Here is a 14,221-nt window from a genome sequence, read left to right as displayed (position 1 = left end):
TTCTATTTAAAATAAATGCTGTTATTTGGAACTTTTTATTCATTGTAGAATCCTGAAAAAAGGGTATCACAGTGTCCACAAAAATATGAAGCAGCATAACTGTTATCAATATCGAGATTTTAAGAAATGTTTCTTAAGCACCAAATCAACATATTAGAATAATTTCTTAAGGATCATGTGACACTGAAGACTGAAGTTATGAAGCTGAAAGCTGAATAAATTACATTTCAAAATAAAAATTCAAATAAAAGTAGATATTTTAAATTGTAATGACATTTCACAATAAACAAAAACGTTTAAAAACTTACTGACCCCACCTTTTGAACGGTAGTGTACATAAACTGTGTTTAAAAATTTGGTGTGTATTAAATAATAAGCTTCTGGTTCCAATAATTCTTTTTTTTTTTTTTCAAAACTTTATAAAAAATTATAATAAAAAGCTTTCTTAATGGCAAACAGATCTTTTTTTCTCTATTTTCTTTGATGATGTATTGCATTTCTTCATTATAAGGACGCTAAAAACTAAAATCCTGTCTATCTCCTCTGTCATAAGAAACACAATTTGTGACTGACCGAGTAATGAGACTGAGACATTTTGAGGGCTTTTATACATTAATATCAACTTGATGCATGTCAATTGTCAAACAGAGATAATTATACATTTAATGCATGCATTATGTCAATTGATATTAATTAGTTGATATTAATGTATAAAAGCCCTCAAAATGTCTCCGTCTCATTACTTATATCAATCAGTCATGAATATAAGTATCATATAAGTATGTATAAACATTTGTAGGTTGATTCCCCCCAAAAGGTGTAAAGCAAAGATGCCACACTGAATCAACCAAGGGCCTGAGACTGGAGCGGGACTATTAGCCATTATTTTTACAATTTCATGCGGTGATGTTTTTAGATAACTCCATCCATCCTTCTAACCAGTCTCCGGATTTCTCTCTCGCTCTCGCGTTTGATTCTCTGGATCTCCTCCTGATGAGCTTGATGGGCCACTCTGAGATCGGCAGCTTTGGCTCTGTCCGCCTGCACAGCATTGGAGAGCGCCTCCTCTGCCTGCCGCCGTGACGTCTTCGCCTCCTGCAGCTCCTGCGTGAGCCTGAGTTTCTCTGCCTCGTAGCTCCTGCGGGCCTCCTCTCGTGCCTCCTCCTTCAGGGCACTACGTAGCTCACTGCTGGCTCCGTCCCGTAAAATACACACCAGCGCCTGAAGCCGAGCCAGTTCTGTCTCGCGGAGCCGTGCCGCCCGGGCCAGCTCGGTCTCATGTTGCCGAGATAGGCTCTCTCGTGTGGCCGCCACCTCTCGCTGCTTCTCCTCATGGAGCTTGACGCGGAGTTCAGTGAGAGCGACCGAGTGCTTGTGCTGCTCAGTCTCTCGTTGGGACCGTAACTCTTGCAAACGTTCCCGTAATTTACCCACCTACAGATTGAGAGACAAGGTTATTTCACAGGACATCAACCGAGGCATTCACATAACGGTTCTCATAATGTCACAAGTTGACTGAAGAGTTTCCATTGCTTCTTCAAGTCTGTGATTACTAAGGTATTAATAAAATAATGTATTTTTCCTTTTTTTTTTTTTTTTAAATTGTATGTCAGATACCATAATGTCAATCCATCTTTGGCATTAATGGATTTAAACAATTATAGTTTTTAGTTAGTGACGTATTGTCAAGTATGGTAACCCATACTCGAAATTAGTGCACATAGACAGCAGTGAGTAGTGAACAAATGCACACACACACAGTGAACAGTGTGGGCAGCCTTGCTCCAGCGCCCAGGGAGCAATTAGGGGTTTGGTGCCTTGCTCAAGGGCACCTTAGTCATGGTATCGAAGGTGGAGAGAGTGCTGCTCATTCACAATCCCCACCTTCAATTCCTGCAGGCGCAAGAATCGAACCGGTGACCTTCAGGTTACAAGCCCGACTCCCTAACCATTAGGCCACAACTACCCCTAACATGTAACATCTAACTACCCCTAACATTTTAACATGTAAATGTCTCCAAAAAGACAAAAATGTTCTGTCCAAATCATTTACACAGATATATACTCTCAATGAACAGACTGAAATAGGTTATGCTTTATTTTAAGGGTGTTATTGTAACAGTGTAACTACACAAATAAGTATTGAATAATATTAATTAACTACACGTACTTGGTTTAGGATTAGTTACTTGATATAATCCTAATACTATTATTACTATGTTACGTACATGTAGCATGTGTAAAAATGTCATCTTAAAATAATGTGTTAACCTGAGATATTTTAGAGGCTCGGACCTTCAGTTCATACAACTGTTTGTTTGTTTGTTTATTTATTTAACAGGGACAATACACTAGGCATTGTTACACACAGACAACCGATGCCATGTACATAGGGCATATAGCATAAAGCTAGTTTGCAGCCCTCGTCCCTGGTTAACAGTGAAAGAACCTAATAGACCTCTCAGCTCATCAGGAATGAGTCAGATACCTAGGTTTCATTCCAAACATGAGAAACGTATTCTGAACAAAACATCAGCACGTGAGCAGTGTCCAGTCATCACGCTAAAAACTGGAGAAAGCCTGTGAGTATAATTGTCATTTTGCCTTGATGACAGGCCTAAAAGGAAGGCTGACAATCATGTCAGAGGTGACATCTTTTCCTTCTCTGACCAAAATGTAAAATGTAAATAACAAAATGCTGTAGGCCTACATAAAACATATGTAAACAGATGTTATAATTAAAGTTTCTAGAAATGCTGGGTTAAATACAACCCAGCGCTGAATAAAATATGGACGAACCCAGCGATTGGGTTGTTTATACCCAGCGGTTAACCCAACTGTCGATTGAAAGCAACCCAGCATGTGTTCTGTCCAATATTTACCCAGCATTGGGTTGTATTTAACCCAGCATTTTTTAGAGTGTAGTAAAAAAAAAAAAAAGGCGCATACGTGCAAGGTATTTTTGTAGACAGACTTATTTAATCATTCACATGCGTATTTCTTCCTATCAGTCAGATTATTTTAGATATACATCACCCCTTTCAGATAGATAGTCAAGTATTTAATTTTATGTTCTCAAATGATTTTAAAATGAACTTACCATTGCGTGTGAAATGTGTTAAGGCAATGAACTTGCCTTGTGTAGAGTAGGGCATAATTAGAAAACGTATATTGACTATAAAAATGTCCATTATTCTCTCAGACCTCCATCCTCTAAATTTACTGACCGGATTTGTGCCTAGCTTTTTGGCACTTGCCACATATTCTATTCACTTTGTTTCCACCATTAGCAAATGTCTTCATATTGCGTCGATATTTTATAACCTTCTGGGGTTTTATAATGGTTTAGAGAGAGGGACAAAATGTAGTGACCAAGCAATGAGCAAGAAGGAATGAAATGTACCAAACTGGTTTTGCATTAAGCTCTGTGTAGTTTGATTTCATATATTTTACCAGGTCAAAAGCCATGTTGACATCATTTGATTATGTGAAATAATTCCCTTTGACTCCATAATCTGTCACATTTATCCTGGCTTTCCAGCAGCGTTAAGCTGTCCCATTGTTTGATGCTTCCAGAGGATGTGGCATGTTTTCTCTTCTTCTCATTATGGCCATGAAGTAATCACTGGCACAAATTACAGCTCAGACTGGTGATGGATTTTGGGATATATGATTCATGAGAGGATAAATCTTCTGAATCGGTTTAGATGTTTGTAGCCTGAACAGCAAGAAGAATGCATGTAAATCTTATTTAAATGACATTCTTGTATGATTTAGAGTCAAGTTTTACAACATGGGTTTTAAGAAATGTGATTCAGTCTGACCGTTTTTTTAATTTATTTTTCCTCTTGCAGATGTAATGCCAAATGTAAATTCATCACTCAGTTTTCATATAGTGAACTATTTAAAATACACTAGTAAATAGTGAATGCGGAAATTTGTGAGCGATTATGGATGCTTCATATCTGAAAAATTTTAATAGCTCCAGATTATGCCTTCTGGATCACACTGAGATGTCATAAAAAACATAGGCAGAGCACAAATTTCCAGTTTTCCAGTCCTCTATTTTCACAAATCATGACTTGTGTCTCCTGATATTGTACTGATACTTAAGCCATTACTACGCCAACTGATGTACTGGATACTTACAACTATGTCGTAAAAAAAACGTTATGAAAGTGTCTCTTTAAGTACACTTAAATGGCCTTTTATGTTATTAATATTATATTATGTCCAATTACATTTAAAAAAAAAAAATTAAATATGCTTGTAGAATTTGAAATACTACTAGTGCACAAAATCAGATAGGGTGTAATGTGAACAAAGCCATACACTGGCTGAGCGTACCTTGCCTCTTTCCTGTTGCAGTTCATTTTGCAAGTCACTCAATCGGCTCCTCAGCTCTTCATTGGCTGTCTGTAGAGTTTCTATTTCCTGTTTTCCTCTGCTCTTTTTGGGAGGTGGAGCCGAGGTGGGCGTAGTTGCAGCCATCCTCCCCAAATGATGATTTACCAGTCAAATCCACACTTCCACAGCCAAATCTCACTCTAAACCTTTTGTAACACTGGAAATCGACCACACCGTCACAGGCATCTTTCTCTTCTCCTGCTGGAAACAGAAAGGGTCGGTCTGTGAGTTCAACATCCAAAGTGCCTGCACACACAGTTGTTCCACTCAGTAAGAGTGAGGGTGTTGCCCTTACACATGCTCACAGACTACAGTCAACACAAACAATCTTACACACACTGATCTGAACACTCACATGTGCCATTTGTTCACTGGAATTTGGCTCCAAGGTATTTTGCATGTTTGTGCCTCCATCTAGTGGTGTCTCGTGGTATTGCGTGACAATAGATGCAACAAACACTACAGGTGCTGGTCATATAATTAGAATATCATCAAAAAGTTGATTTATTTCACTAATTCCATTCAAAAAGTGAAACTTGTATATTATATTCATTCATTACACACAGACTGATATATTTCAAATATTTATTTCTTTTAATTTTGATGATTAGAGCTTACAGCTCATGAAAGTCAAAAATCAGTATCTCAAAATATTAGAATATTTACATTTTAGTTTGAATAAATGACCATCCCTACAGTATAAATTCTGGGTATCTCTTGTTCTTTGAAACCACAATAATGGGGAAGACTGCTGACTTGGCAATGATCCAGAAGACGAACATTGACACCCTCCACAAAGAGGGTAAGTCACAGAAGGTCATTACTGAAAGGTGTGGCTGTTTACAGAGTGCTGTATCAAAGCATATTAAATGCAAAGTTGACTGGAAGGAAGAATTTGGGTAGGAAAAGGTGCACAAGCAACAGGGATGACCGCAAGCTTGAGAATACAGTCAAGCAAAGCCGATTCAAACACTTGTGAGAGCTTCACAAGGAGAGAACTGAAGCTGGAGTCAGTGCATCAAGAGTCACCGAGCTCAGACGTCTTCAGGAAAAGGGCTACCAAGCCACTTCTGAACCAGAGACAACGTCAGAAGCATCTTAACTGGGCTGTGGAGAAAAAGAACTGGCTCAGTGGTCCAAAGTCCTCTTTTCAGATGAAAGTAAATTTTACATTTCATTTGGAAATCAAGGTCTGGAGTCTGGAAAAAGAGTGGAGAGGCACAGAATCCATGTTGCTTGAAGTCCAGTGTGAAGTTTCCACAGTCAGTGATGATTTGGGCTGCCATGTCATCTGCTGGTGTTGGTCCACTGTGTTTTCTGATGTCCACAGTCAACGCAGCCATCTACCAGGAAATTTTAGAGCACTTCATGCTTCCTTCTGTTGACAAGCTTTATGGAGATGCTGATTTCATTTTCCAGCAGGACTTGGCACCTGCCCACACTGCCAAAGGTACCAAAAGCTGGTTCAATGACCATAGTGTTACTGTGCTTGATTGGCCAGCAAACTCGCCTGACCTGAACCCCACAGAGAATCTATGGGGTATTGTCAAGAGGAAGATGAGAGACACCAGACCCAACAATGCAGAAGAGCTGAAGGCCACTATCAGAGCAACCTGGGCTCATAACACCTGAGCAGTGCCACAGACTGATCGACTCCATGCCACGCCGCATTGCTGCAGTAATTCAGGCAAAAGGAGCCCCAACTAAGTATTGAGTGCTGTACATGCTCATACTTTTCATTTTCATACTTTTCAGTTGGCCAAGATTTCTAAAAATCCCTTCTTTGTATTGGTCTTAAGTAATATTCTAATATTTTGAGATACTGATTTTTGACTTCCATGAGCTGTAAGCTCTAATCATCAAAATTAAAAGAAATAAGCATTTAAAATATATCAGTCTGTGTGTAATGAATGAATATAATATACAAGTTTCACTTTTTGAATGGAATTAGTGAAATAAATCAACTTTTTGATGATATTCTAATTATATGACCAGCACCTGTATGTGGCCAAAACTAGTGATCAACCTGCCACTGTGTTGTTGTTGTTGTTGATGATGATGATGATGTGTGTGTGTGTGTGTGTGTGTGTGTGTGTGCGTGTGTGTGTGTGTGTGTGTGTGCGTGTGTCATGAAAGTCTCGCTTTAAGTGCACTACAATGGCCTTTTATGTTATTAATATTATATTATCTCCAATTACAATTTTTAAAAAAATATAGTTTTAGGATGGCTGCAGGTTTTTTTTTTTTTTCCTTTTTTTCTGCTTGCCCAGTTAGGCCCGTAGTTCAGACTGCCCTGCTAGTGTTTTAACTGGCCCCATCTTTCAAAAGGAACTAATATGTACCATTTATGTAATAATAAGGTACTAATGGCCCTTTAGGCCAAAAAAAAAATAAAATGTACCACCCCTGCAACAGCTTTTGTATTATTACATTTTATTTAATTTTTTTTAGTGACATATATATAGTTCATACACCACATACGCTTGCAATCCAAATTATTACAAAATTATATACTGTAATAACTTTCAAGTTCTTTCTGAAGATCCTTTTTTTTTAAAGTTTTTTGTATGTGCATCTGTAACCGTTTTAAGGCATATTAAATGTGATAATGGCAATATATAAAGTAACTTTTTTTTTTTTTTTTTGCAATAAGGAAATGTCATAATTATTCAACCCCTATCACTGTAAAAAAAAAAAGTTGAACCAACTTAAAATTTTAAGGCAACCAGCTTCAGCAGATTTTTGAGTTTTCTCAACGTTTTAAGTTTATATAACAAACATTTGAGAATCTCCCACAAAAATAAGTTGAGCAAACTCAGAAATCTGCTGAAGCTGGTAAAAAATGTTTTCTTAAGTTCGCTCAGCCTTTTTTTTTTTTTTTTACAGTGTATTCATCATTGCTGTTAAGTCACTTGTTTGTATGGTAGGGCACAAAACTGTGTTAAAACACACAAGTCTTTGGAAAATGTAAACAAATTTGAACATGAATGAGCTCAAGCTGTGTGGCAAATATGGCCAAGTCAAAAGAGCTCTCAAAAAAGCTATAGAGAATAAATTGTTTTATTAAATTAGACAGTCTGTGGCTACAAGAAGAAACCTAGAAACCGGTTCCTAGAGACACAGCTAGCAGCCTTATGCATTAAAAGGTGTTGTAACTGAAAACCTTTGAGGGCATTGAAGAAAAAGCACAATATCATCAAGAGGAATAAAATGTTTTATCAGAATAACTGTAATTTACTTTCAGTTTGCAGTAGAGAGGTGACAGAAGTTTCTGAGCACTTACAGACAGTGTTTATTAAAGGTTATAATAATTATTGAATTTGAATAATTATGTACAATTTTATTTATTTTATTTTATTTTTTTCATTTTTCATTAACTTTACATTCTCAAACGTTCTCAAATCAATTGTATTAATAAACGTCCTATAATAGTTAACTGATGCCTTTGTTTAACTGTTTTCATAGAATTTTGTTCTCGGCAGAAAAATGTCTTGCAGGTTTTGATTGCATTTTGATTGCAACTATATGTAATTCAATTTTTTATTTTCGTTTTTTTTATAATATTTAAACAATATTAAATTGTAACTTTATGACCACTATAAATTCATGAACACACTGAGCTACTTTAAATAAGTTCACCTTTGTTACATATTTTAAAAAGCAATATTTGCTTCAACACTGTTTACTACACAGGAGGAAATTAAATAGCAAATTTAGCTAATACTAGCATGGCATCAAAAAATAAATAAAAAAATAAAAATAAAATAAAAGTATGCCAAAGACAGAGCATCAGGTTAGGAGAGCTTTTTAAACTCCTTTATAAGCGACTAAAAGAATAGCCATACTACTTAATTAACCTTAAATTAAGATGTTTACCTTGACCTATTTGTCACATGAAAAAATTACAAAATAAAGAGTACAGACACACACAAAAGCTTTACTGCTCTCTAATACAGAGACTGAGACTCCAATATCTCTCTTATCTGGAGAATGATCAACAGCACAGCAAAGAAACAGAAAAAAGAAATAAAACTACTAGTGACTTGTTATATGGTCTACAACACACTGAAAAACATTTGGATCTGGATTGTAATTCAGTTTCTTAGAGAAAATGAGTGTTTAACAAACTAGTTTGAACTGTTAATGACATTTCACAATTATGTCAGCTGTTCCAAAATGTTATTTTATTTTTCCTTAACCAAAATGACAGCAAACCAGGGGTTTATAAAATCATGAACATTTGCATGAGTTGAACATTTGCTAAATATATCCTACACACACGCACGCACGCACACACACACACACACACACACACACACATTTGGCTCCCAGATGTCCAGCCAGTCACAAGCGTTTACTGCCAGTCTGCAGATATTGCAAGTTTATGGGAAACATCAAAGTCAAGTTCCCTATAAAAACTGGAAAGGAAAAAAAAAAAATAATAATAATAATAAATAAAACCACTTTATCGCATTAGGTAGCTAATAGTCAAATACAGGAAGACTCCAAAATCTTTATCTTAAAAAAAAAAAAAAAAAACAGAGAGAAGAAAGAGGCGCTCGTAAACACGGTATTTAAACTTTGTATTTCAGGTAGTGCAGAGTTATTATTGTTAACTAAAACTAAAACTATTAAAAACATTTTGTTCCCTGAAATAAAGTTAAAATAAAATAAATATTAGATAAAAGTTCAACTAAACTTAAAATTAAATAAAATAAAATGAAACTATAAAAAAAATGAAATGTTGCCTTGGTAACTAACTGTTGAATAAATAAGTTGAAGTTGAAGCACTAGAATTACTGACTGTAAATAAAAAATAAAATAAAATAAAAGTATGCCAAAGACAGAGCATCAGGTTAGGAGAGCTTTTAAACTCCTTTATAAGCGACTAAAAGAATAGCCATACTACTTAATTAACCTTAAATTAAGATGTTTACCTTGACCTATTTGTCACATGAAAAAATTACAAAATAAAGAGTACAGACACACACAAAAGCTTTACTGCTCTCTAATACAGAGACTGAGACTCCAATATCTCTCTTATCTGGAGAATGATCAACAGCACAGCAAAGAAACAGAAAAAAGAAATAAAACTACTAGTGACTTGTTATATGGTCTACAACACACTGAAAAACATTTGGATCTGGATTGTAATTCAGTTTCTTAGAGAAAATGAGTGTTTAACAAACTAGTTTGAACTGTTAATGACATTTCACAATTATGTCAGCTGTTCCAAAATGTTATTTTATTTTTCCTTAACCAAAATGACAGCAAACCAGGGGTTTATAAAATCATGAACATTTGCATGAGTTGAACATTTGCTAAATATATCCTACACACACGCACGCACGCACACACACACACACACACACACACACATTTGGCTCCCAGATGTCCAGCCAGTCTGGCGTTTACTGCCAGTCTGCAGATATTGCAAGTTTATGGGAAACATCAAAGTCAAGTTCCCTATAAAAACTGGAAAGGAAAAAAAAAAAAATAATAATAATAAATAAATAAAACCACTTTATCGCATTAGGTAGCTAATAGTCAAATACAGGAAGACTCCAAAATCTTTATCTTAAAAAAAAAAAAAAAAAACAGAGAGAAGAAAGAGGCGCTCGTAAACACGGTATTTAAACTTTGTATTTCAGGTAGTGCAGAGTTATTATTGTTAACTAAAACTAAAACTATTAAAAACATTTTGTTCCCTGAAATAAAGTTAAAATAAAATAAATATTAGATAAAAGTTCAACTAAACTTAAAATTAAATAAAAATAAAATGAAACTATAAAAAAAAATGAAATGTTGCCTTGGTAACTAACTGTTGAATAAATAAGTTGAAGTTGAAGCACTAGAATTACTGACTGTAAATAAAAAAAATAAAATAAAACTGAAATAAAATGAACATAACATAACATTACTATAAAATTAAAATTAAAACTGAAAATTGAAAATTAAAAAATTATTAAAATATTTGATAAAAACTGTCATGGTATATCAATAAGTAACACTGGCAGATACAGAGGCCCTTGGACACTTAAAGCACACATGAAAATGTCATTGCATTACATGAAATATCAAACCAAGTGGCATATGCATAATTACAACCACAAACAGTACATTTTAAAGTCTGACATAAGTGTCTAAATATATTTTGGGGCCACATACATTCCATACAGGCCAATAGTGCATATGCAAAACAAATTTACAAATGTCCCACCCTAGGAAAACAAACCAAACTCACTGAAGTAAACCACCACCAGAGGACACGGAATGAAAATGATTACAAGTCTACCTTGTCCAACATTTCTGCTGACCTTTGAAACTTTTAATGCCCTGATATCTTAAAAACTTACATAAAGTTGTAATCTAAACATGGCGGCAATGAAACAGCAGTGTGTTATCTCAGCATATTCAAATTAACGAAGCTGCTCACTGGTCATGGGTGAACGCATGTGACCATACAAGACTGTCTTATGGAGATACGCTTTCTCTTTCTTTAAACCTTTCTCAGTTTAGAGTTAGAGTAGCAGATTAAAAATTTCCAGTCTATGTGGTAAAAGAGCTCTATACAGATGCAGGGCAGGTTTCAATCGCTAAGGGAAGTTCTGTTAGGGCGTAACAGCTATGTTGCCAATGTAAATGCTACAGTGTGTTTGGCAAGGAGGGTTGTGACAGTAATGTGCAACGTCCGGGATCTTATTGAAGCCACCCAGCGAAATGTAATCAAATAAGGAACCGCAAAGAAACCCAACAAGCACAACAGTAAGTCCAGAGCTGGCTATAGAACTGCATTTGATGGTCAAACATAATCAACCAGGGCTATGTTTCCCAAAAACATTGTAAGCCTAAGTACATCATAGACCCATTGCCAGCAATGGAGCAACAAATAACTTAGGCTTGCGATGCTTTTGGGAAACGCAGTCCAGGTTGAATGTTACATTAATCAGACAAAAATTCCAGGGTAATCACCATAATATCATATTTATAGGTTATTTATTACAGCACTGTACACTCTCAGAAAAAAAGGTACAAAAGCTGTCACTGGGATGTTACCTTTTCAAAAAGTACACCACTGTATATTATTTACCCCCACAAAAAAACCGCACATTAGTACCTTAAAGGTACATATTTGTACCATTTGAAAGTTAAAGACTCAGTGATATTGTACCTTTTTTTCTGAGAGTAAGTAACTTGGTATTTGCCAACACATAAAAAAATAAAATAAAAAAGTAAAATGAAATAATTAATTAATAATAAATTATTTTTTAAAAAACAGTTCAATTAAATTTTTCCCTACGATTACAAAACAAGTAGGCCTACTTATTTAATTTAAAACATAGTCTATAAAAGGCAACATACAGAAATATTAAACCAGTGTTCTGGCTTTTAAAAAAAGAAAAAGAAGAAGTAAATTGTATAATAAAAGATAATAAAAGTAACACATTTCAAAACTTGCCCTAATGTGACGTTTACAAAAATAACATTTGTCCTGAGAACACAGTTCATGCTTTCTGTTAAAACCTTCCATTAAGCCTCCATCTGCGTAAAGTTAGAGTAAGCAGATTAAACAAATTCATGTGGTAGAAGATATCTATACATATGCAGAAAAGGGTTGAATGGCTAAAAAAATTGTATAGTTAACCTTCCTTAATTATATAGTTAACCTTTTCCCATGGAAGATTATGAAGACCCTACATGGCTACCTGTTTTTGGAGGCCCCCTTCACCTCTAAAAGCCCCTAGTAGCAGATGCCATCCTGCTTTAAGCAGCAATTGTAATTTGGATAAAACAATTAGGAAATGTGTTGTGTGCTGTTGTAGGGTGACATTTGAAGACTAAAAACAGCCAGTGGCTGGTCAGGGATCTACAGCTCAGAGGCCCCGGGCTCTGTTGCTCATTTGAATATCCAGTCCTGGTGTGGTTAGTGTGGGTTTATCAAATTCACATGATACCCAACAATTATAGTTCTTGTTGGAGAGAAAAATATGATATGCAAAGAAATAGTTTACTCAAAAATGAAAATTTGCTGAAAATGTGCACCCTCAGGCCAAAGATGTAGATGAGGTTTTTTTGTCCATCGGAACAGATTTGGAGAAGTTTTACATTACATCGCTTGCTCACCAATGGATCCTCTGCGGTGAATGTGTAACGTCAGAATGAGAGCCCAAACAGCAGATAGAAACATCACAATAATCCCACAAGTAAATGACATCAATTAATGACATCAAGTCATGTATTGTGTTAAACTGTTGTGTAAAAGCTGCGTGTTTGTAACAAACAAATCCAACATTAAGGCATTGTATCTTTAAATTGTCACTTCTGGCCAAAATACGAGTCATTACTAATGCTTCTAACAGTGGAAAATGCACTAACATCTTTGTTTAGAACAGTTTTGTTGCTTGATCTGTGCATATTTCTCCCCTGATTTGGACCATTCATTTGAAGAAACCCAACAAGCACAACAGTAAGTCCGAAACTGGCTACAGACCAGCATTTAAACATAATCAAACCAAACTTAGCCACATAATAATAATAATTTAAAAAAAATGCAGTTTGTTTGACTACATAATTATGAATCACAAAATGATTAATACATACAAAAATGAACAAACAGAAATGACCTGTGTTCTGTAAATTGTGTAATTTGATCAAGCACACTTAATACCTAACAGCTATATGATGATAAAAAAAATATGATGTGATGACAGAATTTACAAAAATATTCCATTTAAAAGAAGGTTTTGAACTGGGCATTTGAAACTAAGATATAAACCAATGACAGAGAAAAACACAGATATACAGGCTAGACCTAGTGTGACAACTAGCCCCATTCTTCCCTATTCTGAAGCTGAGCATAACTAAAAATATATATATATTCATAGCCTGAAGACATTCTCATAACTTTTCAAGGCCTGGAAATCACGATTCCACAATTCCGCGTTATTTCCAGTTTTTTCATCACCGTGGGAACCCAGTAAGCAGTGCATCTAGAGACACAGAGGCAGTCTTCATCAGCACCGGGCGGGCAGAACCACACCCACAGCACCAGCCATCACAGACCCACTGCAGCTAAACATCTCCGATCATCAAACCACAGCACAACACATCAAACAAACCGCCGGATGACTGACAGCGCTGCGTCATCATGATTGACAGCCGAAAGATGAAAGAGAATCGACACCAATCATACGTGTTTCAATCTGGAACGACGCCGTTTACAAAGCATCACGAGGACAGATGTCACTGTTACATTACCGAACCAAATGCTATGAATTAAATATGGGTGTGTGTGTGTGTGTGTGTGTGTGTGTTGCAAGCGATGAGCGCAGCGCGCAGGATCAATAAACTCTCTCCGGTGAAAGTGATGAGACTACCAAATTCATTCATTACGCTCATACAACCGTTCGCATTAAATTATTCGTTTATTTTATAACAATGAAATACCGTGTGCAGTGTGTGTGCTGGCGAATCAAATGGACATGTGCAGTGATCCAGGTTATAAATGAACATTTGTTCGGACGATCCCCAGTAACTTGCCGTGAGCGTCTCAGGTGTCCGCGGTCCAGAAGGCCGAAAATGTGTCCTTAATTCCGCTCTGTCCGGAGAAACACGGCATCTGACGGCATCTGACAGCAGTTGCGGAAGTGTAGATGAGGGTGGTGTGTGTTGATGCTGTTATAGTGGTGACAGGCAGCGTTACATTAGTCTCCACTACACATGCAAGAGAAATCCGACGGCGAATTTTTGAATCCTACTACTGTGAAGGTATGGCTTTTAATATTCATGAGCAATGCTCTCGCTATTGGAAAGG

At 36.0% G+C, this 14,221-nt stretch overlaps 1 protein-coding gene across 4 annotated transcripts in view; it reads right to left on the bottom strand.

Annotated features, from left to right (window-relative positions):
• jakmip1 (janus kinase and microtubule interacting protein 1) overlaps nt 1-14,221 on the bottom strand; it is a 32,536-nt gene extending 18,315 nt beyond the window's left edge. The window contains exons 1-3 of one of the 4 annotated variants that reach the window (XM_058798424.1): nt 13,948-14,221; nt 4,348-4,608; nt 940-1,434 (exon numbers count right to left, since the gene is read on the bottom strand). In XM_058798424.1, coding sequence (XP_058654407.1) covers nt 940-1,434; nt 4,348-4,491 — 639 coding nt within the window. In that variant the 5' untranslated portion in view covers nt 4,492-4,608; nt 13,948-14,221. The remainder of the gene's footprint in view (nt 1-939; nt 1,435-4,347; nt 4,609-13,947) is intronic. The other 3 variants (XM_058798422.1, XM_058798423.1, XM_058798425.1) reach the window with 3 other exon arrangements.

Source organism: Onychostoma macrolepis, chromosome 14 (assembly GCF_012432095.1).
Source record: "Onychostoma macrolepis isolate SWU-2019 chromosome 14, ASM1243209v1, whole genome shotgun sequence".
Lineage (NCBI taxonomy): Eukaryota > Metazoa > Chordata > Actinopteri > Cypriniformes > Cyprinidae > Onychostoma > Onychostoma macrolepis.
The sequence above is the reverse complement of the archived record's forward strand: the minus strand, read 5'-3'. Positions and strand labels throughout refer to the sequence as shown.